Source organism: Histoplasma capsulatum (assembly GCF_000150115.1).
Source record: "Histoplasma capsulatum G186AR genomic scaffold supercont2.11, whole genome shotgun sequence".
NCBI lineage: Eukaryota > Fungi > Ascomycota > Eurotiomycetes > Onygenales > Ajellomycetaceae > Histoplasma > Histoplasma capsulatum.
In genome coordinates, this window is record NW_025544811.1 from 321,138 (window position 1) to 347,180 (window position 26,043).

Below are 26,043 nucleotides of genomic sequence, written 5' to 3' on the forward strand. Positions count from 1 at the left end.
TTTTCGGCTGATGCACCAGCACTAATTGTAATAGGAATAGCGTCATGGCATGAGAACCTCCAACGTCAAATTCTTGTTCAAATATCAAACAAAACCACCAGCTCCAGTCGCGGGACCTATCAACAGTCATCTCAGTTGACTATTCCACACCTCAATTGCCATTCTAGTCCTCACAATGGTCGTTTACTACACAATTGCAGGCCGCCAAATTGGCTCCCACGTCGTATGTGTTCATTCCCACCCTGAGAGTCTCCAGCAGTGTCAATCACATTAGAGCTGCGGGTCGAACTTCATATCTTGCCTACTTGGTAGCGCAGAAATGAAGCACATAGCTATGCTTGAATTTAGATCGTTGTGCTGACTTGAATAATTACCCAATAGCTTGCCATGGCGACTCTCGGAACTACCTTCCTCGGCTGCTACCTTGCGATGCCAGGAAAGACGGACAAGAAACAGGGACCGCCCATCAAGGCCAGCAGCAAGGATGAGGAACAATTTATCCAGTACGTCCGAACGGCATATCGCCCCATATATGCACTTTCACCCATTTTCTACTTCGGACCGCGTTATTGCTTTTGTCAACTATCGTCTGCGTCCTTCCAATATCAAAAACATGAATGAAAAATCATTATTCTAACTGCAATACAGGGACTTCCTAAAAAACATAGAGGCTGAGGAGAAGAAAATGAAACAATAAAGTCAATACCTCCCATAATTTTTTCGCCCCGGTCCCCTATATCTGACGCCCGACCCTGTACACCATCCATTTCTCGCATCATAAGTTTTTAGAATTTTTATCCTCGAATACACTAGTTCGTTTTTTGTATTTTCCCCCTTGGCTGCTCATAGCATGCCAGTCGCATCCTTCTTCAATCATAGAGAAGTGTGTATGGAAAGAAATAGGGATGGATTGTGAGTATGAGGTGGATTGGGATCAGAGGCTGGCCCGGGAACGGGAATGGAGTGACAACCATGGTTCTCTAGAAACGGAAGTATGTTCCCTGGGACGATACGGGTGAATATGAATGAGTACTACATTTATTTATGAGTTTGGTCGTGAAAGAACAAACTGCGAATCCTCAACTAACCTTCCACGATGTAATATATAACCATTCTTAAAACTGGGATTTTGCTTTCACATTGAGGGAATATGTCTCCTTTAGTGTCTTCTCGTGGAATTAGATGTTATGGTTTTTATCTCTCTGGGTTTTTCTGTGACCCTTCAGGCCTTCTCCCTGATTTTTCTCGCAATGCTCGTTGTTGGCCCCCTCCGCTTGCATAATATACTCCTCATGTACGGAGTGAATTGTACAAATTGTACCACAAAAACACTAGTCTACAGTGGCACATTTCGTCATTTACGGTCATAGATTTATCGTAGTGGTGGCATTTATTCAGCAACAGGCACTATATCCGTAACACGTGGATTGATTGCCCTGATGTCAAATCTTAGAAATCAACAACGTACTCCAAGCCATCCCTCGTAGGAAGTAAATATTGAATCGGAAAAGTAGAAAAGAGAGAAATCATCTAAATCACGACCGTAACTCAACCAACCCCTCAGGCCTAACCGGCCTTCCAATTTTGATCAACCCCTTCCCCTTCCCCAAATCCATCACAATACTAAACAGGGTTGCGATGGAGCTCTCTCTTGTTACCTCTCTACAAATAGCAGTCGGGTAGCCCTGTTCATCCTCCAAAATGCCTTCAATCGCCGAAGCACTGGGCGGGCCGGCCGCTACTTTGTCCGCAACCAGCTCCCTCACCCTCTTCAATCGGTCGAAGGTATCAACCAAGTGCAACTTCGCTTCCGTTTCCAAATGTGGACGGATGAAATGGTTAGTGTGTGTGACTACGCCAACCACATCCCCTGCACCATCCGCTGTCCGCTCTCCCATCTCCAGCCGCACAACATCCCTAGCCGAACACTCCAAGCCCACCCCGCCCGTCCGATCCGCAACGAGAATATGACACGCAGCAGCGACACCATGCCGCTCCAATATCTCCACGGCATCGGCGCGGGAGGCGCTATCGAGTACCGCGCGCAGGGCGAGGTGGGTGGGTAGTTTGGCAAAGTCTACGCCAGCGGCTTTTATCGCATTGAGGGTGACGCCGACGCCGTGGCTGTTGAGGCCGATTTTGCCAATTATGCCGGCTTCAGTTATCATGTGGATTGTCGGGATCGTGCTTGCTGTTGTATTTGCTGTTTGGCGGATATGAAGAATGAGCAGGTTAGGGGATTGTTCGCGCTCCCACTGTAATATAGGTATAGATTTCTTAGAGTTGGTTTACCAAGGGAGTTAGTTATAGAAGGGGGGGGGGGGGGGTGTTGCTGGAGGCCAGGCGTTTTTCTCACATCCCAATTCTGAGCTAGGAAGCTCTCATCCTCTGATTTCCAGGACAGAGCCGTGCAGCCGTCGCTGAACATGCCATATGCAATCTCCGTGCGCACGTTCAGTGCCACGATAGATTCCACGGGGACACCCGCTCCTTGGGCAATGCCTAAAATTGTTTAAAATAATTGTTAGCTTTTCTAATCACATTCCCTATCCCATCCACCTGATCTACAGGTGATAGATGAAACAAATGGAACCAATATCATTATATACTGGGAGGGGGGGAAATGAATGAATGAGTAAAATAAACAAACAACTCACCTCGCATCTCCTGCATATATCCTGGAAACGATGTCTCCAGGAATGGCACGAACTTGACCGCAGCGGCGCAAACGTGCGGCCAATCCATCCGACATCGCCGCTTGAACAAACCTTTATAGAACTCCAGGCTTCCAGCTATCTGCTCCCGTGCCTCCTCACCATGTTTTAGCCCTATCTATTATGAAAGAACCAAAGGAGGGGTTTGTCAGTTTTCGATAATAGTTCGTCCATGTTTTCGGATAGCAACATTATTCTTTTAATACCTCAAAAGAGCTCCCTTCACAAGATATTGCAAGCATTATTGCAGCAACCTAGTAGATTCGAACAATAAATAAATAAACTTTGTGCCGTTTAAGTTAGAGAGTACAGCTCCCGTGACTCAAACTGTCGAACTGTATAATATTAAAGAGAAATACTTATTCCTTCTGACAAGCCAAAATATTATTTATTGAAATACACCTTATTCTGTATCTCTGAAGAGAATGTCTGTTCCCTTCTCCCCGCATTCGGGATAGAGTTATCTTATCAGAGTTCGGTACATACATAGCCTGCGCTAATGCCGGAACCGAATTGCCGACTCAGGGAGTCAGGGGTTAGTTGAAGGACAGTAACACCAACACGGTTTATTACTAGTATCAGTTTATCAACGCCTCTTGCGCATATCCTTTTTGGTTTTATACCGAGTATTCGCTTTATGGCTCTAGCTTGGGGTTCTATCTCCATGGGCGAACGCCGTCTGAGGTTGGATTTCAGAGATCGCCCAGGGTTTGGAATATCCCCCTCACCTACTGTAATACGGCTTCCATTGGAGATAAACACAATACGCAATGGCGTATTGAGCAGGTCGCTATTGGGATTCCATATAGTTCTTGCATGAGGGGCAGTAGTTGGCGAGTCTAGCAAGACGATGTTGGCCATTTATTGCCTGCCTGGTGTTGCATTCATAACGGCCATGGCATAGTAATAATTACTATGGTTTCACATGCTTTTTATATCAGAAGAACTGGTGGGACTCTTCTGCTATTCAGGTTGACAAGGTGATAAGTGGGATCACAATACACTTTCTCGAAAGGTAAATAGCATAATGTCGGCTACGATATATAGCCAGGGAATCATCTTTGAGAGAGGAACTTGAAATCAAGAAGCCACTTGGGGTGGATGTAGTATTTGTCAACGCTTTCGGCGCGATTGAGGATGGTAGATGGTATGTTGCGTAAAATACCTTTTAAGGTGCTGGTAGAATATTGATACGGCAAATGGAACACTGATAAAACGGCTCGTACGCTTGTAGACTAGGTGGCTCTCTCCCGAGAGGAGTATATATACCCTGTGAAACAGAATAAGGTCTATCAAATAATAGGGGGGCGCTAAAGGGATGATAAGAGTGGAAGCAAAATAAAATGCCAGAAAAAAATATGTCAGAGGTTCTGATTCGAACACGCAGCATTACCAGTGAAGGTGGTCCAGATCGGGAGGCCCAAATAAAGTGCTCCTTCGCATTCCCGCCCGATATATGTGCAACGCAGCCCTCAGCGTGCATCCATCACCGCCTTTACAAACAACACAGCCAACAGGCCTAAAGGAATAAAAATTGGAAAAAAAAGAAAAGAAAAGAAAAAAGAAACTGGAAAGGGGGATGGACTTACCAAGATTTATCAAACCAGCGCCAACCATCTGATACGCGTCGCCTTTCTCGGCCTTCCACTTTTTTGGTTATAAAGGGGGAGATTTGTCCTGAACGCATATCGAGGCTAACGAACCCATGGATGGTCGGGGAATACTGAGGGGTGGGAAGGCTTATGCTTTAACCCCCTAACCGCTCGACCACCGGGTCCTTTTGGTTGTAAATGCACACATTTCCCAAATATTTAAGGGAATAAATGGTAAGTGAATGGAGGAATGAATTTTGGTTGGGCGTGGTGAATTTTATATCATGTGACTTGTCCCTATCTTTGCCAAGCATCATCCGTTCCCTTCAGGAAAAAAAAAAAAGCTGCTTCATGAACTGAATGTAAGTTAGTTATAGTTGGCGACAACGAGTAATTGGAGAACATATCAGAAACCTATATTGCCTAACTTTCTAATTGAATGGTCATATAAAATTTCCTAAAGAAGAACCTCCCCGATATCATCCATGAAGCTCACCCCTTTCCCATTTCCTCTCAATATCGGCACTGATATCGTCCACCTACCACGCATCTGTCGTCTTATCCGCCGTCCAGCTTCTAGCAATGGCAATGGTGGCGCCAAAGCTACTACGACCACCGCAACCTACCTGGACAGATTTATCCGTCGCATCCTCTGCGAGGAGGAGCTCAAGGACTACTATGCAAAATTCTCCGCACTGCAACACCACTCCGCCTCAGGTGCCAAAACATTGACAACTGTGTCGCCGCCAGGACCCGCGATGAATGCAGCTAACATTACAGAAATGGCTAGATGGCTAGCTGGCCGATTTGCCGCAAAGGAAGCAGCTAGGAAAGCAGCTCCTGGCGGCGCTTCGACGATAGGTTGGAAAGATGTTATGGTTCGCATTGATAGGGAGAGGAATGGTAGCGGGAGCGTGAAGCCGGAAATTGTATATTTGAAGGACGGAGGTGTGCGCGGGGAGGTTGGCAAGCTTTCCATCTCTCATGATGGCGATTACGTTGTTGCGACAGTTCTTGCGGCGACAACTCGTACCACTACTCAACTTCCCGATGGTTGACAACTGGGTGGTGTATACCTTTTCGTTCTGCTTGCGAGATGGGAGCTATCCTATAGAAAACCAAAATTTCTCAAGCTGAAATTTATGCGATCCTTGTTAAGGCTGGTCGATGCCATCATTACGGCGACTAAATGCAATAAACCTTTAAGAGGTTGTGGGGGAACGGGGCTCCTAAGAAATGCCCGGATGCGATGAATTTATACTGTCAAGATATACTATGGCGGCCAGAAGAAAAGTCAAGGGAGATACAAGTTCTCTTCCACTGTGCACCGATGCTTCGGAAGGTTTCGCTATCATCCGAAACCTTCAAGGCCCGAGAAACACATGCGAGTATGCAAGTCTCGTATCGGCGCTAGGAGGTAGGTATACCAAGGGCATTATTAGCAATGACGCTTTTTGTTGATTTATCCCGAGATACTGCAAATTCGGCCTTGTCGAGGCGGAACTTCATGTAGTATGGATTGACCTGAGGGTGTTTTGGCTACACTCGAGTTTGAAGCATAAATTCTGATTTACACCACCATGGTTTTCTGTAAACTACATAATTTGCAATTATATATTCGTGATTTTCACGCATGATATCTGGGGTAGCCATGGTCCTGGATTCTGTCATGTGATTAGCCACTTCGCCCGACGGAACGGTTCGTCCAAAGATCGCGAATGGAAATTTTTTTTTTGGAACAACTCAGAACTCTCGAGAAGAGGCTCAGTGTATGCTGAGTTTGAAGTTTCTAGTATCAATGCCTAGGGCTAATATCCCGGGCCAATAAAATCGCGCTTCTGGATTTGGCGAGAAGAAAATCCGACGACAATCGGGCCCCGTTACACCCACCTGTCCAGCAGATGGACTGTACCTTGGTTGGGTGGAAACCTTCAACTTAGTTATTGGCTTTGTGAGTTCTGGTCACTGACTACTTGAAACCGCACTTTCCTTGTTGATAAGAGTCAGAGAATTACTAGAAGGCATCTTCCACTGGGTTCAGTATGCCGTTTTCTCATCATAGTCATTCTGGCCAGTTCTGCGAGGGCCACGCAAAAAACTCGCTGGAAGATATCATTCGGACTGCGATAGGGAAAAGGATGCGCGTGTTTGCGCTAAGTGAACATATGCCGAGAATGGCGCAGGATTTTTATCCGGAAGAAGTGAGGTTTCCTTTCCTTTGCTTTGCTTTCTTCTTTTTTAAACAAAAAGAAGATATAAAATTTAATAGTCTTTGTATCTGCGTGGAGTCATCAAAGATGTCGTTTGTAAGGGCAAAAAAAGGTTAGTTTAGTTAACTAATGGTCGGTATAGGTTGAAGCAAACGCTACGGAAGCGTCTCTAATCGAGAATGAAAGCGCTTACTTTAAAGAATCCCAACGTCTACGGGAGAAATATATCTCGGAGATAAATATCCCCATTGGATTTGAATGTGACTGGATTCGCTCCTCGTCGTTGACGTGGATCCAAAACTCATTGGCGCGGTTTCCATTCGATTTCTTCGTAGGCTCGGTACACCATGTACACACTATCCCGATTGACTATGATACCCTTCTTTATCAAAAGGCAAGAGGGATCGCTGGGGGTACGGATGAGAGGCTATTTGAGGATTACTTTGATGCACAGCTCGCCATGCTCAAAGCGCTGAACCCACCAGTTGTTGGCCATTTCGATCTCATTCGATTAAAAAGTGATGATCCTGAACGAAGCTTCCAACAGTGGCCGGCAGTCTGGGAAAAGATCCTGAGAAATTTGGACTATATGGCAGAATATGGGGGAATTTTGGAACTCAATTCCGCTAGTCTAAGGAAGGGGATGACTGAACCATACCCCAAGGCTGAGATCTGCAAGGTAAATTCAAAATTCCGAATCACCTTCAAACGAAACGGAAACGTGACCAGACAATCTCCACCATTGATAACTAACAAAAAGGGTGTGTGCTTCAGGAATTTCTCGCACGGAATGGCCGATTCTGTATGTCAGATGACAGCCATGGTATCGAACAGGTTGCCCTTAATTATAATCGTATGCTCGAGTTCATAGAGCAAGTCGGCATATCAACCCTGCACTACTTAGAGTATTGCAGTGAGCTACCATCGTCAAGCAACAGCTTCGATCGGAGATTCCCTCACACCGGGTTGCGTTCAGTCAGCCTTGCAGATCTCAAGCAGTTGGCTTTCTGGTCATAGCCCGAAACGATGACGACAACGACGCCAGCAAAAGCTACCAGTCCATACCACAAGCTGCGCTTCCGCTTCCTGGGATTCCCGCAAAATGCGATACAACCTATGCAGCCACGGAGCCGGATCGCTCACTGATTGCATGGTTTCAAATCCACTTCTCAAATTTAGCCCTAGAAACAAAGAACAATGTGATCCATGTTCCTGGTTTGTGGAACGTAATGGCATTCGCGCAGCGTCTGAAAACGATGGGTTTTTTTATTTTGCTTTCTTTCCTTTTTCCTTCCCGGACGTAGTTGACACACTCCGAGCCCAACAACCGGCCGGGGTCCATACGAGAACCGGATGACTTGGCTCAAATTCAAATGCTAGCTGGTGCCCTATCCGCATGCGTTGGCGCCATGTTATAGAAGAAAATAAGAAATGAGAAAGTAAGTGCCATCGTGGAACAGCCCAATCCAATAAGCGCTAGCGTCCTTTCCGAGTGAACCCGTTGAATTCTTGTACGATTATAGGGTTCGTTACCAGGCCGGGTAAGGCGAACAGACCAGGAGAGCTAAAACAAAGAAAGAAAGGAGGGAAGAAAAGAAGAAGAAAAGAAAAGAAAAGGGTATGGCCAAATCATCTCATCCAGCTACACAGGAGTAACCGAAAAGTATGAAAAAAAAGAAGAAGAAGAAAATGCCACGGAGAGTGATATTCAAACTATTATTTCGGTTTCATTCGTTACACCTCTGTTGAAATCCCCAAAATCGACCAACTCCGAGCTTCTGGCACTTGAAACACGTCTGACCAGAGGAACGGTAGGAAATAGTTGAGGATTTGGAATGCCATGTCGCGTTTATCACAAAAAACTACTCCGTAATTATACGGATTCAAATCGGTCGGGACAAGGATAAATGAGTAAAATGAAACTATATTTAAAATACGCCCACTGGCACGTTTTACCCGCATAGCAATTGGCCCTGCTAAGCTGGCTTTTCGGGTAAACAAATTTGTTTTTTTCTGTTGTTCACTTTAGGATGATAATATGCGCATGCGCTGCAATAGCAGCAGCCCAACTTATTTTATCCGTCGCATTTGGACAATACTAGTAGTCTTCAAGTCACGTCTTCCGCTCAAGTTCGCCTCATAGGGATTGAGGAGGACGGCAGCTGAAGAAAAGGTGGCTGTTTGGTTGGAAGAAACCTGGTCGTTTTCTTCTTCTTTTCTTCTTTTCTTTTTCCTTTTTCCTATGAAAGTTTTGAAGGGAGGTGGCGGTTTGGATAAGGTGACTCACTGACGTTGAGGAGGGTGTTGGCTGGAAAACGGTGCATGCATATTAAATCTGTCCAACGAGCTCATTTTCTAGCAGGATATTCTGGCTCACTCCTTTTGCATTTGCTGTTTCACTCTTCTTGTATTTTGATATTCGCCTCTGCGCTTTTCTGTTGCCTTCTTACTTCTCCTCAGCCTTGCAACTTCCGTGACAGCCATGGAGATTCTATTAATTGGGGTCTGAATTCGGAGTAACCGAGTTAGTATTTATGCAACTGGTAGTAACGACACACATTCAGGGCGCATGCTGCTGTGCGCTCATATGCCAGGTTGGAAATTCAAGCAGTCCATGGCGAAGGAGCAATTACGGTGAACTTTCCAAATTCGCTATTGTCCAGCACCCTGTTTTACGATGGCATCTAGAATCTTTTTCTTCCATTATTGAATATACAATGTGGGGTAACCGCTGATATAACGATGGGGTTGCTGGATATTACTTACCAGTTGCTAGCTTTAAGCTTAAATTTGGAAGGCCCGAGCTTTGTTTAGTCATCATGGGATTGCTAGTTAGTTAAAGTTAACTAACTAGCAAAGGAAAACACAGCATTCAAGTTGGTAGAAATTCCTGTCACCCATATTTCCGTGGTGGTTCAAAAAGGAGAGGGACGGAGAAACAATGTCCTGTTTCATGTCTTCTCAAAAAGGAATATTTTTCCTGTGCTCCCTCTAACTGTTCTCATTAAACTCTTGCCGTTGCTATTATTGGATTTGGACCGGATTTTTTAATAACCACTAGTAGGTGGTATGCATATGTCTCTCCTCGCGAGGATAAAGAATCAAACATTCGCTTTTGAACTATTTCCATTGGTACCCGATCAGGGTCGATCGCGGCATGGCGGAACTCAACTTAGCCCACTTGTAGCGTATGAGAATCGATCGCGGAACCTTCGCGCATACGCCCGCCGTAGCGTTGCGGCCTTGAGCGACTGAGGCTTGAGAGAGAGAGAGAGTGTGTGTGTGCGTGTGGAGACTTTGTATTCATATTTTATAGGTTGGAGCAGGGGAAGTGGGCAAATTTGCACTTGTCAGAAACAATTCTTAATCCACTCGCTGAGATAGCCGATATAATGCGATTGACGGGGCGGAGTGTGGGGAGATAAGGTCGCCGATAAGAGGTGATGATAGGCATAGAATGCTGAGCAAAGGTGGGGCAGTCAATTATGAACGAAAAAACTAATAGTTCTGCACCTTTCTCTCGCTCTTCGCCTAAATTTTATGTTTTATCCGTTCATCTGATCGATAAGCGAGAAGATAATACCATCCGAAGTGGTTAGAGAGGCGATGCCAAGGGAGTAAACTTTTCTGTGCTGCTATTTTGACTGATCCAAGCACCTCCATCTATCCTAGCTCCAAGTCTGTTGATCCACAGCGCAAGATGTGGTCGCCGAACAATGCACGGACAAAAACGAGAATCTAGATCTGCGCCGAATCAGGGCATGCGAACTCTGTTGGATGCTTCAAAAGCATTTAGCCCCATATCCACAATAATTGAGGGGTAGGAGTTTTTGGACTTCCACGACAACAAAACTCAGAAGGCGAGATGGTTACCGTGAAATGCACATGAAGCAGGTTTCACTTCACTTTATACTTTGGGGCGAATATTAGTTAGAGAAGCTGTAGTCTCATAAACCGCTACATTGCGGGATAAGGTATTTTAAGACGCTTGGTCGCAATGTGTCCGTGCGGGTCTCTGGGGCCTACTGCGTAGTTCAGCCAGCCTACCTTTTAGGGCATGTGGATCAGATCGACAGGGAAAAGTCATGACAAGGGGTTCAGTCTGATTCAGTCAAAATTATGCAATTAATTTGGAAAATTATACGCAGTAAGTCTTCCGCGGAAGGAAAATCGCCGCTAGACTTCCGAGGGGTAAGTTATTCGGAATTTAATATTAAAAGGCTCTCTCCGTCCGCTAAGGAGACGCAGACGACCGCACACATATTCCTACTCTCTGAGCAAAACAAGACTCCACTCTAGGCCAAGCGGTCCACCCTGTGAAGGCCGACAAGACTGGCACTTGATGTCGTTACTCCTCAACTAACGAGCACACATCCACTGTCATCCAAAACAACGGCTTGCTGACAGGTATGGTTGTTCATCTTGCCGCCTCCAGAGGGGAGCCTCTCCAGGACACAGCGTATTGATTTGAAATATCCTGGTAAACTGGTATGAGCCACAGTATTCTAGCCATTATATAATAAATTGTAATATAAAATGAATGAGTGCCAAGAGCCTCTGATATTCGTTGACTAGCCAGCATCCAAAGGCCTCTTCTCTGACATGTATTTTGGGCGGCTACTGCGAGAAACCGAACACCATGATGGAGACCAAAAATAAGTATGCTAGGCCAGGCCAAACCTATTCAAAGCGATGATTGGTGAATGCACCTGGTCCATTTGGACAGCTCCAGGGGTTGTCTAATCAGACAGGTTCCAATGACCGATCGGAATCATATTCTGTTCCACACGATAATTTCAGCAAAAAAGAAAAGGCTGAGGGAGAAGGCATTTAGCACTTATGTTGCAAATTCCGTGCTGAGGTTTTCGAAGTCGCTGAAATCGGGTCGGGCGCTTTTTCCCCAGGGAGATTCAATGTTTGGCTTCACGTCTTACCTCTGGGAATCTTCACATTCAAGTCTTGCGTAGAATTAAGTGCCAAGTCGGAAGGATTGATGAAAGAGCCGATGAGGATTCTTTGTGCGATCGTTGGGAATCCCATCAATATTGGTAATAATGGGGGCCTTTTCAGGCACCAACTTCCAAGCAACTCTCCTGGACGATTTGAGGGATAATCAGGCGTAACAGCGTTTTTCTGGCGACCTTACCATGCAAGTCATAAAAGTGAAAGGGGTGCTTTGATCGATATAAAGATGAACACGCAGCCGAAGCCGACCAGACCAGCGACACCAGAGAGCGCAGGATACGAATAGTATAAGAGTAAATTTCCGACGGTTATAAGTGTCCATTTGCTATTGGACCCAGACAGCCTATATTCGCCCTACTGGTAGGGTGGTATTTCCGTCCAAACAGGAATTGTGAGTAGTAGCAATGACACACACCGGTGGAAGAACGACCATCGATTCCAGAGGACACGAACGAGGGGAGGGAAATCCTAACATGGTCCTGGCTGAGCGCTGTCAGCCCACCCACTACCCACTGCATCCATCCCCGGCCTGCCTTTGACTTGGAGCCGCTGGAGGTTGTGATCGGGCCAGGGACAATGTCGCAGCAGCGCCGCGCGAAGCCCACAGGGATGGCCAGATGGCGGGCGGATTACGTATGCAGCCGCCATTGTTTAGGGCTGGATGGCGAGCATTCCGAGGTCACCTTGGACTCAACGACCAACATCACCAGCGCATTGCAACATCCCGCCGTCCAATCTCCCCACAATCACTGCCGGACACAGCAATCGGAGTCTCGAAGCTCATCCATCAGCAGACCTGTCACGGGCAGAAGGCGGGGAATAGCCTAGAGCACTGTTTGTGGTTCACGCAAACGGCTGCGTATTGAACACCCTTGCTCCTTTCCACTGCACAACTTATATCGCTGCTGGTCAGTCGGCCGCGGATCCTCCGACAGGACCATCATTGCCGACCTTTGACGAATTCCTTGGGGCCCTCCTTCGGAGAGGGGTCGAACAATCTAGACACGCTCTAGACCTCGAAGCGGGGCACCAACCATTGGCAGCCAGTTGAACCACTAGCCAGAGTCCTCATGGGACCATGAGTCCATGACCTGGCGCTCTGGTGTCCGTGGCGTCCGATCTACTGCACGCCTGCGCCAAACCCCGTCTGTTGGATTTCAGGGTGTCAGCCTATCTGCAGAGGCTTGCTCGCCACTAAAATGATAATTCTCTCCTTAACATCCGGCCATTGGATGGGGTGAATCCAGCCAAGCGTGCGGATACTCAGGTTCATTCCTCAATAAAAGTGTCCAGGCCAAAGACTCAAAACTCTGCATCGCGACACATTTTGCTTTGAAAGTTGACTAATAAGATTTCAACGCGATTCCCGCAGTGGATTGCATCCGGAAACCACTGAGCTTTCAACCCGTGGGCCCCAAAGCTGACATTCCCCCGAAGCAAAATTCAGGGATGTTGCTGTGGGAGGTGCTACGTTGAGTCGAAAAAGAATCGCATGTGTGATGTGGCAAGCTGCAGCGGATTGCTTTTGAGCTTCAATCCAATTGCTCGGATAGACTTGTGAATCCGTTCTTCTCTTTATTTATCATTCTCTCGCGTTTCGTCCCAGATTCTCTGGTGGTACCTTGTTTTTAAAAATTATCAAAGTTGTAGAATATTATTTTGCAATCTATTCTCGAACTCCTTTCGCACTTCCCCAGTTCAAACCACACGGGACTGGTTTTGCCCCACCCCCAAGCCATTCACATCAAGTATATAGTGCACCTCCTCTCCCGCTCTTCCCTTGACTGAGAGCACTTTGCAACTAGACACTTGTCAGCTTCCGATCGTTTCACCATACGAGACCTCTGTCGAACACTCGTTATTTCTCGTTCCGCATTTGGTTCAAAAAGCATACAACTCTCCCATTTCACTAGCCTTATATATCGATTTTGCAGCTATCCTCTCGGGTCCTTCGCTATGGGTGTCACAAAGAAAGTGCTTAGGAACGGCAATGGGGTCAACAAGCCCACGACAGGTGACGAAGTTGTGATCGACTACACAGGATGCCTCTATGACCCCACAGCCGCCGATAAGCATTTTATGGGAGACGAGTGAGTTTCGCAATCGATTTGGGGAAATATAGAAGCGCAGGGAAAGGGCAAAAAAGGAAAATCGATCTTATACTGACCGTTTAAATCCGGAATAGGTTTGATTCGTCCAAAGATAGAGGAGACTTTAAAACCACAATCGGCATTGGAAAGGTCATTCGAGGTATTTGCGCCATTTCTCTTGTTTGGGTGGCTAGCTATGCTTCAAGCATGCTAGATCACGAGCCACCCTCCCCGGAAAATTTTTTGAGGAAAAATGGTATCAACGCTCTGGCAAATTCCCGGCTGACACTTGAACCTAAGGATGGGATGAGGCGGTTATGAATATGACCCTCGGCGAAAAGAGCATTCTAACAATCAGCGGGTGAGTCGTCCCGTTTGCCGAGCCGTTTTGAATCTTTACTGTAAAAGAATGCATCATTTCATCCAATTGTCATCATTTCATGGAAAGCGAACGTTTAGCTAATAATTTCCGTTTTGGATTTTGTGCTACAGAGACTATGCGTACGGAGACCGGTATGTTTATTTTATTGTCTGATCCCTGTGCAAAAAGTATCCAGAAATAGATTTGGAGGAATGAATAAAATATTACCCCCATCTCGTCTCTATTAATTACCTGCAAAGGTGTAACTTGGGATGACCCTGGCATTCAAAGAAATGGGGGCTTCAAGCTTCTTATCAGATCACTGACTGTTTGTTTCATTGCCACCTGCTAGTGGCTTCCCGGGGCTCATCCCTCCAAACTCGACTCTTGTTTTGTAAGTACTGGACAGCCGTGGAGCGTTTCTCACCTATTTCTAATGCCACTTTTGCCCTTGCCATTTTGCGTCTTTTTTTTTTTTTTTTTTTTTTTTTTTTTTTTCACCGCTCTTCGTGCCTGAATCTTTTCTGAATAATTACTACCTAAGCTTTGGCTCCATCCCGCCTGCGGCAGACCACCCACCTATCTGGGTTAACCTTCTGCAGTGGCGACTTGCGCCCCCTTCCATATTCGAAAGCAGCCTCACACTATCTGACATTGTATTTCTTTTTTGCCCTCCCCCAGATGTAGCCAGCCAGCTAAAACAAGACAATATTGATCGAGCTGACGCACTGTAATTCACAACAGCGAAGTCGAACTCAAGGGCATCAATAATATACGGGCATCATAATTGAGGCGATGGTGTAACACCAACCTGACAAGGGAGACTTCTCGAATGTTTCCCGAAGCCATTCTCCTCTTGAAGATCAACAACATTAATTATCCATACCCCGCCTACTACGTCCGTCACACTTCTTTGCGTCACACCTAAATTCGGTGGCACCATACCATACCTTCGTTGCTCGTTGCTCGTTGCTCGTTGCTCGTTCCCCGTTCATCGTTCCTCGTTCCCTGATCCATAATTTACTACTCGAAACAAATAACCTAATCAGAAACAGCAAACTATTTATACTTTTGGCTTGCAAAGACAAATCTTCTTGATCCAAAAAGAAGCCATGGAGGGACGGGGCGGACTTAATGCGGCGCACCCCAGCTGGCGATAACACTCCTCAGAATGGTGGGGTTAGTCCCCCCCCGGAATGCCCCAGCCATGGCTCTGCAGCCTATCCCGGTCCATACAACCCCGTCTTCTACGTATACAAGTTTTCGCCTTCTCGTCTCCCCAAAAGGGTCATCGAATAAAGGTGTCGTGGGGCCTTTATTTTGTTATTTTATTTTTCCGTTGTTTTGTTTTGTTTTGTTTTGTTTTGTTTTGTTTTTTTGTTTCCAAAGGAGTACTGTGCGAGTCTTCGATTTTGGGGACAAAAGAATTCGATTATTTGGGAAAGGGGCAAAGCAAAATATAAGGGAAAACAAAATTGGGGTTGGAGGATCCATTGTTTTTTTGTTAAGTTCTTTATTCTTTTCTTTGCATTTTTACTTTCACTTTTTATGGTTCTGGTTCTTGGCCCGCCTTCACAGTTCTAAATTTTCATAAATGTCTTTTGAGGCCTGCCTCTTCGGGATATGGCATATCACCTCACGGCTCTCCCCCACCCTGCTTCACCGGGTGCAGAGGATGCTGTCTTTTCTTCCCCCACTCTCGTCATTGCAGCACTATGATAGGTATACTTCCTGCTTCCCCTTGCGTTCTACCCGTTAGCGATGGATTTCTTCATTTATGCAAACTTCTTTGTCACCACTGCAGCTGTCGCTCATCTCCTCCTGCATTCACAACCTGCCTGGCCTAGGATTCGATTCTGTGGCCTGTACGTTTTTATATCCTACCTTCCTCCCCTTCACTCTCACTCTCGTCTTGCGATGCGCGGACCATACTGTATCTTGCCCAAATGCAATCCAGCCTCCCATCGCTGTCTCAGGTGCTAATCGTGTGACGCCCGGCGGTGGAGTGGTCGCTGAACCAACAGTATGCCCAGAGCGCAATTGCTGGCGGCTAAGGCATTGCCAGGCCGTCACACCTCCCCCAAGATCTACCAATAACCAAATCGCGGAAGATGGAGCCGCCGAAGGTGACATAAGAGGGTTGTTCTGGTTTTTGTGTGTGTACATGTGCGTGTTTGTGTGATGGCTACTTTTCCCTAGCGCAACGAAAGGCATTGAGAGCCAAGGTTCACATGAGGTGCCCGCCCCAGCGTCTCCAGACGGGCACGTTTGCAACCGCCAAAATCCAGCCCTCATCTTCAGCCAGTCCTTACGCTATCCTCAAATACTCTTGCTTCAGGATGGTAGGATCTACATGGCACATTGTCAGGGATCTGGAACAGCCATTCGCACAACGGCCGCGCAGCTGGTGAGCAGTTACACCCGCAGATTGTATTGGATAGACACGGCAGGGGATTTTCAAGGAAAACCGAAACCCATGATACGTATGATTGGTAGTTAACGTTAGATGATGCGCCTGCTCTTTTGAAAGGAGGGGTGGGGGATATGTGTTAAATTTCTCTGCGAGGGGGTGTCAAGGCCTCCATTTACTTTTTTACTTTTACTTACTTTTCTAATTTTTTTTTGTGGCCGTATCCGGTCGATTCTATTCCACCCACCCACCATATCTACTAATATAATTTACTTCAAGATTACATATTTCCAAATGTTTCTGTCCTTCCTTTTCCGCCTCCGCTTTCTTCTTAACCCCACTCTTCTCTTAACTAGTTTGCATCGGTATAGCAGCAGCAGCAGCAGCAGCAGCATTGGAGGCCCGTGCTGCCCCTGAGCCATCAATGTGCTCTCTGCCCCTTATCTCACCTGGCGCCATGGCTAGGTACGTATGCCGTTTTGAGCATATCGGGGCATCCGGTCAGCGCCTAGCCTCGGGTTTGCTGCGTCGGACGGGTGGGGGTAAGTTGCGTGAGGGAGACAGTGGAGGAGAGCTTCCATGAAAAAAAAAAGCGCGCGACGAACTTTCCACGTTGGGGGCGTTTTCTACGTAAAGCCAATCAGTCAATCAATCAATCAATCAATCAAATCTAATATTTTTTGTCAATAATGGGGCCCGTAAATGGTAGCCATGCATGCATGGGCTTGGATGGATTAGCGATGGGGATTTTTTTTTTTTTTTTTATAAAGCAACGCGTGCTCATTTTTGATTCTGGGGGGATTCAAAATTCATGCACGGGACCGACAATGTTAGCAGCCGATGGACAGGATAGGGAGGGGCAGGCAAGTCATGGCCCCGAGGTGGTCGTCCTCGACGCGCCTTGTTAAGATTTTTGATTGTTGATTTGTTTTTTTTTTTTTTTTTTTTTTTTTTTTTTTTTTTGATTTATATTTATTTATTTATTTATTTTATATAAAAAGGGGGGGATGGCTAGAGCTAGACGAGCCGACACACCGTCCGTCTCGTTTGTCCAGAAAGGGGAGGGGGGGAACTTTCACACAATGTCCGACACTGCTTCATGCCGTCGTCCCAGTCCATGTAATCGCGAGTCCAGAAAGGCCAGTAAACAGGAAATCATTCGCGGAAAGTAATAATATTCCTCTGCCATCGAGCATAAGAGCGCTCTCACGTAAGCCCGTCCTGGTTAGAAATGATTACTACTTATAATAATAATAAAAAAAAAACAGCATCTTCAAGACGGCGCTGGTCGAGTAATCCTCTATACCTATATCTATATCTATATGGAGGACTGGAGGGTCCTTTGGGTTGGGGACTCGTTTCTGGGGTGTGTGTTTAATACGGGCCAGTCGGGGAATGAATGGCGCTTTTTGCACCTTTTTCTTTTGTTTTCTTCCAGCGGCTTATAGCTGTTGAAGATACATACATGTTCGGATGGGATGGTATGTAACGGAGGCGGAGGGTGGAAACCAGAATGAGGAAGGAAGAATAAAAAGGTATGAAGAAGAGTAGAAGGATGAACAAGCTCGTACTTTTTCTCTGCTGTCTGTATACATCATGCCTCATATAGATCTGTATTCTATTATATCTTTCAAAAGCCAATTCATTTTCGTCATTTATTTCTTCTATGTTTTATGTTTTTTCTGCTGCCTCGTGAAACTAAAATAGTAACACTGGACATTGGTGGAAACAAGTAAAATAATAAGAATGGGGAGGTGGTAAAATGTTAAGTGTAAGTGGAATGCAAAAGAAGAAAGAATGAGGATAATAGTCGAAGTCAGTTGATGTTAAGGCACACGAAATACAGGAAAGGGGTTGGGAGGAAGCAATATGGAAGGTGATAAGTGAGTGATATGGGAAAGCCAAGAACAAACATGAACCATATATAAGGAGGTATATATATAAATCTTGACGGGCTGGAAACCCCAATGGTCCGGACATTGAATCAATGGAATGAATAGAACATATTGGAGGGAAAGAAAAGAAAAAGACCGTATAATTGATCGGTAATATGCACAAGTCTTGTGTGGGCGTGGGTATTTGTACATGTGTATTTTTTTTTCTTTTCATTCATATAATATAATAGATAGCGTGTTAGGAAAAAAAAAAAAAAAAAAAAAAAGCATAGCATAGTTATAAGGGGTTTAAAAACAACTAAGTGATTATGTTTTGAAGAAAGGACATAAAAAAATAGGAAAGGACAAAAAAAAATCGAAGGGAAAAAATGAAGGATTGATTTGGGATCTAATTTTGCCGTCCTCCTTTCTTCCCTCCACCCCTTTTTTCTTGTTTTCTTTCGTTTGCTCTTTTTTCTTTTGGTCTTCTCCGTCTTTGATTTCCCTCTTCCTCCTCCTCTTCCTTTCCTATTAACCAAGGACGAAACGGAAATGGTTGCTTTCGTTAGATTAGTTTGAAAGCGGCAGGTCGAAGCCACAAAAAATGCCGCACTGCAGCTTTGCGATGCAACAATTTGCCGTGTCGCGTATCGCGATTAGACCAATTCTAATTGAAAGAGAAACCAACCAATCACGGCTGAAGAAAAAAAAGAGACGAGAAAGTTTTACAAACGAAGAAGGCAAAGAAATAAAACAATCAAAAGAAAGGAACAAAAAAAAAGGTGTCCCTAATTCCACCCAAGCGAGTTCTCAGTCATGACAGGCGCGCTGATCATTTGATTCCGTCCACTGCCTGAGCCACTGCTGTGGCTATCCCGTGTGGCATATGGGGTCGGGCTGGTATATCCATCCGTGCGACCACCACTCATCAAAGCATCGGTGGCAGTCGGTACAGGAGGGGCGGAAACAGCCACACCAATCTCGCCCATGCCGCTTGTCAGTGAGCTGGTGCGGCGGTGGAGCTTGCGCTTCTTGCGGTACCGGCGAGCTACGAAGAACATCGCAGCGCCGTACATTGCCGCGCCACCAACGACGCCAAGACCGATTCCGACGGATGTGGCCTTGACGTTGGAGGATCCGCCTGAACCGCCAGGTCCTTCGGCTTCGTCATCATCTCCGCCAGAGCCGGAGCCGCTTTTACCATTACCTGGACGATCGGTAGAGCTACCGCCGCCGCCTGGACCATAAGTTTGCTGATTAAGTGGTCCTCCTCCCGGGATGAGGGGGATAGACGGGTCAATCATGGACATGAGCTTGGCGATGGACGGGTCCGGGTTCTGGTACAGGCGCGAATAGGGGCTATGGATTTGGAGGGATAATTCGTTGACCAGGTCCTCGGGGATATACATCAGGACCAATGTAGGTGTGTACATACGTGATTGTAGCGTGTCATAAGGTTGGATGGAATGCGCTTTGACAAGATCCAATGATATTTGTAAACCGAAGCTAACGCCCTTAGGAGTGAACGTAAAGATTTGAAGATTCGAAGCCCCGTTTGAAACGACAAACTCATACGAGAGTGAGCTGTTGAACCCGACCTGAATCAATCTCGAATCAGCTGGTGCTTTGGGAATGCCCATCTCGGGAGAGATAATTCTAGGAAGGGCGGTGGGCTTATTCGTTTCCGATGGGTTTGGCGGGACTAGGGTCGGTTGGAAGACAATGCTTGTCGGAACGATCATCGAGGTCAACGAATCCGTAGATATTGGCATATCAGATTCCGTTGACGACGGTGCCGGTGGCGGTGAGATTGTCGGAGACGGTACAATGGTAGAGTTATTAGGCGGAACCCATCCTGTTGGGCGATCTGTCGGATTGGGGAAAACGCCAGACGGAGTGGTAGTCGGGGTGGGTATCACGATAGTGCTGCTACTGTCGGTCGGGATAGGGGCCGTGGTGTCTGGGGGCAACTCTGTGGCTGTTGGGAAAGGCGGGATAGTGGAATTGCCAGGGGCCGATGTGATGGGCAACGACTGGGACAGTGTCGGGGGTGGTGTCGGGGATGGTGTCGAGGATGGTGGCGTGGATGGTGTCGGGGTTGGCGTAATAATTGGTGGAATGCTGAGCGTGGGAAGGCCCAGGGTGGAAGTGGAGGTAGGAAGCGGTGTCAAATCTGTCACATCCGACCTAGTGCTCGAAGGGGTAGATGATTCGCTTCCTGGAGTGGTCGATGGCTCTTCACTTGGGAACAGAGTTGGAAGAGAAAGAATTGGGCCATCTGTCGTTCGGCTTGGGGTTTCGCTGGGTGGTTCGCTGGGTGATTCCCTGGGTGGTTCGCTGGGTGTTTCGCTGGGTGATTCCCTGGGTGGTTCGCTGGGTGTTTCGCTGGGTGTTTCGCTGGGCGTTTCCCTGGGTGTTTCGCTCGCGGTTTGAGTTGCCGTGTCGCTATAGCTCGGGGTGCTGGCAGTGCCATCAACAAGAGGTGAAGAGGGAGTATCAGCGTCCGGAAGCTTAAGTGATGGAAAGCCATCAAACAAGGGTTTCGTGCTGCTAGATGGGGACGGAGACGGAGTCGGTGTCGGTGTCGGAGTCGGAGTCGGTGTCTGAGCCGGGAAGCCTGTCTGGGCAACCTTCTCATATGAGACTCCTTGTGTTCCCGAGACTGAGACCGACGGAGCAGAAAATACATTTGGTGGCCCGACATTGATTCCGCCGAAGGAGTTTGATTCAGGGGTATCTTCAGGGTCTTCATTTCCCGAGCCGACGGTTGCTGTAGGCTGTTGATTTCCGAGCGTGAATCGGGTTCCTTCAGGATCTACGTAGACAGTTACAGGGACGACGACGACAGTAGTACCTGGATCGACTTGCGGAGCGCGCTTTTCTACAGGAGCAGCAAAGCCATAGTCGCGATTCACTTCTCGTGGGAAGTAGTACTTTGGTCCATATGCTACACCGGCTTTGGCGGCTTCGCAAATGGGAGCCACCGACAAAATGGCCGCCAGGATCGAGGATGTTGTGACCCGCATATTGACGGTAGGCGCAGTTAGGCTAGCGCTTTCTCGCTATTTATTGATATCGCGAACGGGTTCAGCCTTCAATGGAAGAGTCAACACTGCAATATCCGGATTAGATACTACGACACCAGACACGAATTCGGGAAGGATATTTTACAATTGTCTTTCGGCGAGATAGAAAAAGAGCGAATAACGACAAAAAGTCGCCCGAATGTTCGTGTTTCTATCCATGGGTTAGCATGCGTGGCATATTTTATAGATATATCAAAAAGCAACCAAAAGGAGTCAAGATCAGCAGGCACATCTGAATGTGATTGAATTGGATTTAAAGAACATTCAACAACATTCAATTGCAACACACAGGTGAAATAATCAGTAGGGGGAAACGCTAAGAGATAGTAAAAATGCTTACCGATCAAAGGAGTGGAAAGGGACAAAAATCCCCCAGGAAAAAGAAAAAAGAAAAAAAAAATAACCTAAGGAGCGACGAGGAAGCCGAAAGTTTCAGCTTCCTGGAACAAAAGTCAGGCAGGAAGCAATAATGCTACCTACCGCCTCGCTCGTCGTGGTGGTAAATGGAGGAAATCAAGCAAAAATTCGACAAAACTGCCTGGGCGCAATGTGGACGGTTCGTCTCCCGTTTGTTTTCAAGATTCGATGCTTTCTTCCCAGCGGCCTAGGTTGTCATATTCCAGAGCCAAAGCAAGGGACTCACAGAACAAGGGTTATGGGGATGTGTAATTGAAACTTCGTGGAGAAACCACGCAGTCGATTTGCTATCGAGCGAGACCTTAGGATCCGATCCAGCTTCACCGGGTAATCTGCGATAAATATTCGCTATAAATATCGATCGATATATCGATTATATGATCGACCTCATCCGGTTCGATAAACCAAATAACAACGTTTCCCAAAGTACTTTGTCTTTTATATATTTTCTTTTGACCTTCTCTCTCCTTATTTCACACGTTCCACAGGTCGAAAAAAATGGCTTTTCCCGGTCAAAAATATATTCAGAAAATATATATATATATATATATCAAAATATTTTTGGACCCGAGCAGGAAGATGGAAGAGAACGTGATGGGACCGGCAAGGAATGCAGATGCCCTTTGGGAAGAATGCGGACGACAGATATAATGATAATACAGCTATAAAGATCGGGGCTGTGGTGAAACGAGCGGCACCAAAAGGACCTTTGGCAGAGAAATGGCTGGCGACGATGACAGTTGAAACGGGTACGGAGGAGATCTATATGCACATTTTTGTGACCTCTGGCGTCAGTAGTTTTGTTTATTTCATGTTTATTTCATCTTTGTAGTTGAGATTTGCTATTTATATCATCGCGCAAACTGGAGGGAGGAGGGGTTTGTGGAGGAGTCAAAAAGGGGGAGACAACAACGCACGAAAAAGGGATTGTCGGTTCTGAAGGGGTCGCTAGGAGGGAGGGGAGGAGAAGAACGACTGGACTGTCGACAGTCGACGTTGAGGATGGCGACGGAGGAGAAGGAGAAGGAGGAGAGACGAAGGGAGAGATGAGGAGAGGAAGAGCAGAAGCAGATAAGGAGAGACAAAGAGTGAGATGGAGGATGAAGCCCACGAAGCGGGAAGGGGGGAACCCGGCCCTGTTCCATACCGTACAGAGTGCATACATAGTACATGCATACATACATACATACGCAGTACGGGGTCCGACAACTTGGCTGCAAGCCACATGGGGTACAGTAACCCCATACCGCGTACACGCCCAATACACATCGTACACGTCCACTGCCCTCTGGCGCCGCCCGCCGCACGCCGCCCGTCCCCACGCCCAGGCCCACTTGGCTCGCTTGGCCCACGCTGGCCCACGCCGGCTAGCCGCAACGGGGCCTAGGGCTTAGGCCACGGTGCCGCTGAGATTACGCCCATGCCGGGGCCCCCTGTACCGATGTATGTTCTGTATGTATGTTATACTCAGGTAACTTCTTGACCAATGTAACTGTGTAATAAATCTTACAGCCGTTCTCACACTCGCGTACTTGTATTTACAGCGCATTAACTCCAAAACAGAACGGGAAACATTTTGGGTTCAGGAACAGAAAGGCTAAAAACGCAACCAATCTCGCGGGCACAAGACACCAGACAGAGGTGGATGGAGCATGATGGAGCACGGAGGTGCCAGACTGCCAGTGTGGCTCCTCAAAGGCTCAAATAGCGCTAGTCTGTTAGTTGGGACAAGCCCCCAGATGTTAATAATATTTCATCCCCCAAGGCGAACTTGGCAGGATATCGGTAATTAAATAGATGGCGATTGAGGTTGCCCATGGTCCAGGTGCGGGTGAGAGATGCTTGGATCCGTGGGTGCTGGGACTGCAGTCGCCATGGATCAATGATTGATGAACTCCAGGTTCGAGAACGGCCTTCAAGAGTAGATAGATACTGGTATGGGGCTCTCTCGCACTTCCCCTCCGTGACTGACTGGCTCACTCCTGCCATCGCAGTTTATCATGAGTTCGAACTTATTCTGCTGGCACTGAGCAGGCGTTCAATTCGGGTTGTGATGAGTGCCTTAACGGCGCGCCACGCCTCGCCCACGCCTCGGAGATCTCAGAGCAAGATGCGCGCCACGGCTGGCCCTTGTCAACGGAGGTTTTACCTGTCCGGAAGAAGTGGGTGGGAACAGGAACAAGGGATGTCGTCAGAAGAATCATCATAACCCTCTGCATGGCATTCTAGGCACAGCAAGGCAACCTTGGAACACTCTGCTTCTTGCCATCAAAGAGAGATTATTTACGATGGATTATTTATTGTGGTGCATCTCATTCAATTCTGGATCACTATCACGCTCCAGGTATTCCGTACACGTCGGAAAGAAAACCGGCCCCAATTATTCCCTAACGAGGAAGTGTTTTATCTTTTCTTTTCTTTTCTTTTTTCTTAAGGTTCGTTTCTTTCTTTTTTTCTTTGGCATATGTCGATCGATGGAGGCTGAAGCCTGAAAGGTTGATTGAATCGAGCGCAGATCGTTTTATGTATTCATTCTCTCTCTCGTCTGATATTAAATCTCACGATAGCGCAAGCTCGGGAAAGACAATTTTTTTAAACTTCCTTTCCAGCTTTTTCCCATGCTCTTTTATTTTCGTTTCAAGTTGGAACCCGTTTAAACAGGAACAGAAATAGGCGCTTGGTCTCCGCCGTTGCAACTTTTTTTTTTTTTTTTTTTTTTTTTCGGGGCATTGCATTGCATTGCAGATCCTCCCCTTTTTGTTTCTCTCCTTGTCCTGCACACTCGTTAGATTCTGTCGATCGCGATCGAAGAAAGGAAAAAATTGTCGACTTTTCCCAGGCCCAGAACCGCGGCTCAACAAAGAAGAGAAAAAAGAAAAAAAAGAAAAGAAAGCTGTCAGGGGAAACGGAAAAAAAAAAAAAGGACACTTGTGGCTTCTCAGACAGGAGAACCCTCATGTATCTGGAGATGCTACCCTAATGCCATCGGTCTGTGAACTGGCGACCCTTTGAAATTAGAGAATCTCACACACTCTCTTTCTATTTTAAAGAAACAAACAAAACAGAAAAGAAGAGGAGGCGAAGTACTCCTGTAGAACTCGATGATGTTCTATATTTAGACCATCTTTTGGACATTGTCCGTCTCTTCGTTGATCAACAGACAGATCTTGCAGGGTAGATCTCCAGGCCAGATCTCAGATCTCAGAGAAGATCTCAGATTACAGATTCAACTTGCTCATTCATTCATTATCATTATTCATGATTGCTCCCGTCTGAACAGCGGATCTGAAAACAAAACAAAAAAAAATTAAAAGGAACCTCGTGGCCATCTCTGCCCTTGAGGACTTACTTGCTCCGATCCCTCGCACCACACGGAATATATGTATCTACTTCATGCATCCGTAACTATCTTCCTGTTCTGGAGAAGATAATTATGGCAGCTCGTTTCTGCTGCACGCATGAATTCTCGTTTTATATCTCTAAATATATCTATATGTATAGTTATCTATATATATCTATATCTATATCTATATATTTCCGAATAAGAAACTCTACCAAGACATCAAAACAGTTTCATGCAGGAACAGACAACATGCAGGAACCGCAGCGAGCGACAGGAACACGTTCATGCATTGTGAAACAAAGGACCAGAGGAGCAATGGTAAGAATAACACACCAGCAACCATGCACGACCGCTTCGTTTATCTGAGCTGAGAATTCTGAGAAATCCAGAGTTGAGGTGATGAGAACACACAAAATCCTGCCGAGCTGCTCATCCAGTCGGGGCGCGTGGAATGCCGACCTTTCTTTTTCTCCAGACTCCAACCGAAGTTCAATCGAACCCCCGAAAACGAAGAAATAAAATGAGCTACTCGTATCTCTCGTTGTTTCTTGTCCTACCAAGGAGCTCTCGCGCGGAGCTCTTCCTCTCCTGGCATCGTCTCATACATACCAACAGCCTTATAACCTTCTGATGATACCGTACCGTACCGTACACTGTGCTGCCATTCTTAGCACGTACGGTGGTTACACGGGGGTTTTTCTCTGTAACTTAGTGAAACGCCAAGATTGCCGGTTTGGGTTCAGGATCGAGGTACGAGACTTTTTTTTTTTTTTTTTTACGCTGCCATTTCGGTCCCCAGCCACAGTTTGTAGCGCTGGATGAGAATCTCAAAACGACGGACCCGAGTTCCAGGACGGACAACAACAACAAACAATAAACATGCGTCCTTTTTGAGGCTTGAACACGCGGGGAATGGTTGCTGCTGCGTGAGGCGGCTCACTGAGAAAATGACTGGCGCTTATCTTCGACTTGTGACAGGCG

General features: G+C 46.6%; 10 protein-coding genes across 10 annotated transcripts; 7 read left to right on the forward strand and 3 right to left on the reverse strand.

Annotated features, from left to right (window-relative positions):
* Positions 1 to 108: 108 nt before the first annotated feature.
* HCBG_07177 (uncharacterized protein) lies at positions 109 to 824 on the forward strand (the record flags this gene model as incomplete). Its single annotated transcript, XM_045434226.1, has 2 exons — positions 109 to 223; positions 382 to 824. The coding sequence occupies 2 exons, from the start codon at positions 176 to 178 to the stop codon at positions 619 to 621; spliced, it is 288 nt and encodes a 95-aa protein (XP_045285017.1).
* Positions 825 to 1,535: 711 nt separating this feature from the next.
* Positions 1,536 to 3,575, reverse strand: HCBG_07178 (acyl-coenzyme A:Isopenicillin N acyltransferase; the record flags this gene model as incomplete). Its single annotated transcript, XM_045434227.1, has 4 exons — positions 1,536 to 2,255; positions 2,357 to 2,502; positions 2,658 to 2,832; positions 3,201 to 3,575. The coding sequence occupies 4 exons, from the start codon at positions 3,573 to 3,575 to the stop codon at positions 1,536 to 1,538; spliced, it is 1,416 nt and encodes a 471-aa protein (XP_045285018.1).
* Positions 3,576 to 4,791: 1,216 nt separating this feature from the next.
* On the forward strand, positions 4,792 to 5,364 carry HCBG_07179 (4'-phosphopantetheinyl transferase; the record flags this gene model as incomplete). The annotated part of the gene is made up of 1 exon (XM_045434228.1): positions 4,792 to 5,364. One exon carries the CDS (start codon positions 4,792 to 4,794, stop codon positions 5,362 to 5,364), a length of 573 nt encoding a protein of 190 aa, XP_045285019.1.
* A 984-nt stretch (positions 5,365 to 6,348) lies between these two features.
* Positions 6,349 to 7,533, forward strand: HCBG_07180 (histidinol-phosphatase; the record flags this gene model as incomplete). The annotated part of the gene is made up of 3 exons (XM_045434229.1): positions 6,349 to 6,507; positions 6,659 to 7,195; positions 7,291 to 7,533. The coding sequence occupies 3 exons, from the start codon at positions 6,349 to 6,351 to the stop codon at positions 7,531 to 7,533; spliced, it is 939 nt and encodes a 312-aa protein (XP_045285020.1).
* Positions 7,534 to 11,885: 4,352 nt separating this feature from the next.
* HCBG_07181 (uncharacterized protein) lies at positions 11,886 to 12,347 on the forward strand (the record flags this gene model as incomplete). Its single annotated transcript, XM_045434230.1, has 2 exons — positions 11,886 to 11,973; positions 12,028 to 12,347. 2 exons carry the CDS (start codon positions 11,886 to 11,888, stop codon positions 12,345 to 12,347), a joined length of 408 nt encoding a protein of 135 aa, XP_045285021.1.
* Positions 12,348 to 13,291: 944 nt separating this feature from the next.
* HCBG_07182 (uncharacterized protein) lies at positions 13,292 to 15,006 on the forward strand (the record flags this gene model as incomplete). The annotated part of the gene is made up of 6 exons (XM_045434231.1): positions 13,292 to 13,571; positions 13,667 to 13,731; positions 13,872 to 13,932; positions 14,064 to 14,084; positions 14,285 to 14,326; positions 14,677 to 15,006. 6 exons carry the CDS (start codon positions 13,438 to 13,440, stop codon positions 14,717 to 14,719), a joined length of 366 nt encoding a protein of 121 aa, XP_045285022.1.
* A 753-nt stretch (positions 15,007 to 15,759) lies between these two features.
* Positions 15,760 to 16,227, reverse strand: HCBG_07183 (uncharacterized protein; the record flags this gene model as incomplete). The annotated part of the gene is made up of 1 exon (XM_045434232.1): positions 15,760 to 16,227. The coding sequence occupies one exon, from the start codon at positions 16,225 to 16,227 to the stop codon at positions 15,760 to 15,762; it is 468 nt and encodes a 155-aa protein (XP_045285023.1).
* Positions 16,228 to 19,004: 2,777 nt separating this feature from the next.
* Positions 19,005 to 21,242, reverse strand: HCBG_07184 (uncharacterized protein; the record flags this gene model as incomplete). Its single annotated transcript, XM_045434233.1, has 1 exon — positions 19,005 to 21,242. The coding sequence occupies one exon, from the start codon at positions 21,240 to 21,242 to the stop codon at positions 19,005 to 19,007; it is 2,238 nt and encodes a 745-aa protein (XP_045285024.1).
* Positions 21,243 to 22,335: 1,093 nt separating this feature from the next.
* On the forward strand, positions 22,336 to 23,113 carry HCBG_07185 (uncharacterized protein; the record flags this gene model as incomplete). Its single annotated transcript, XM_045434234.1, has 2 exons — positions 22,336 to 22,509; positions 22,589 to 23,113. The coding sequence occupies 2 exons, from the start codon at positions 22,336 to 22,338 to the stop codon at positions 23,111 to 23,113; spliced, it is 699 nt and encodes a 232-aa protein (XP_045285025.1).
* A 422-nt stretch (positions 23,114 to 23,535) lies between these two features.
* HCBG_07186 (uncharacterized protein) lies at positions 23,536 to 23,928 on the forward strand (the record flags this gene model as incomplete). The annotated part of the gene is made up of 1 exon (XM_045434235.1): positions 23,536 to 23,928. One exon carries the CDS (start codon positions 23,536 to 23,538, stop codon positions 23,926 to 23,928), a length of 393 nt encoding a protein of 130 aa, XP_045285026.1.
* Between the last annotated feature and the right edge of the window lie 2,115 nt (positions 23,929 to 26,043).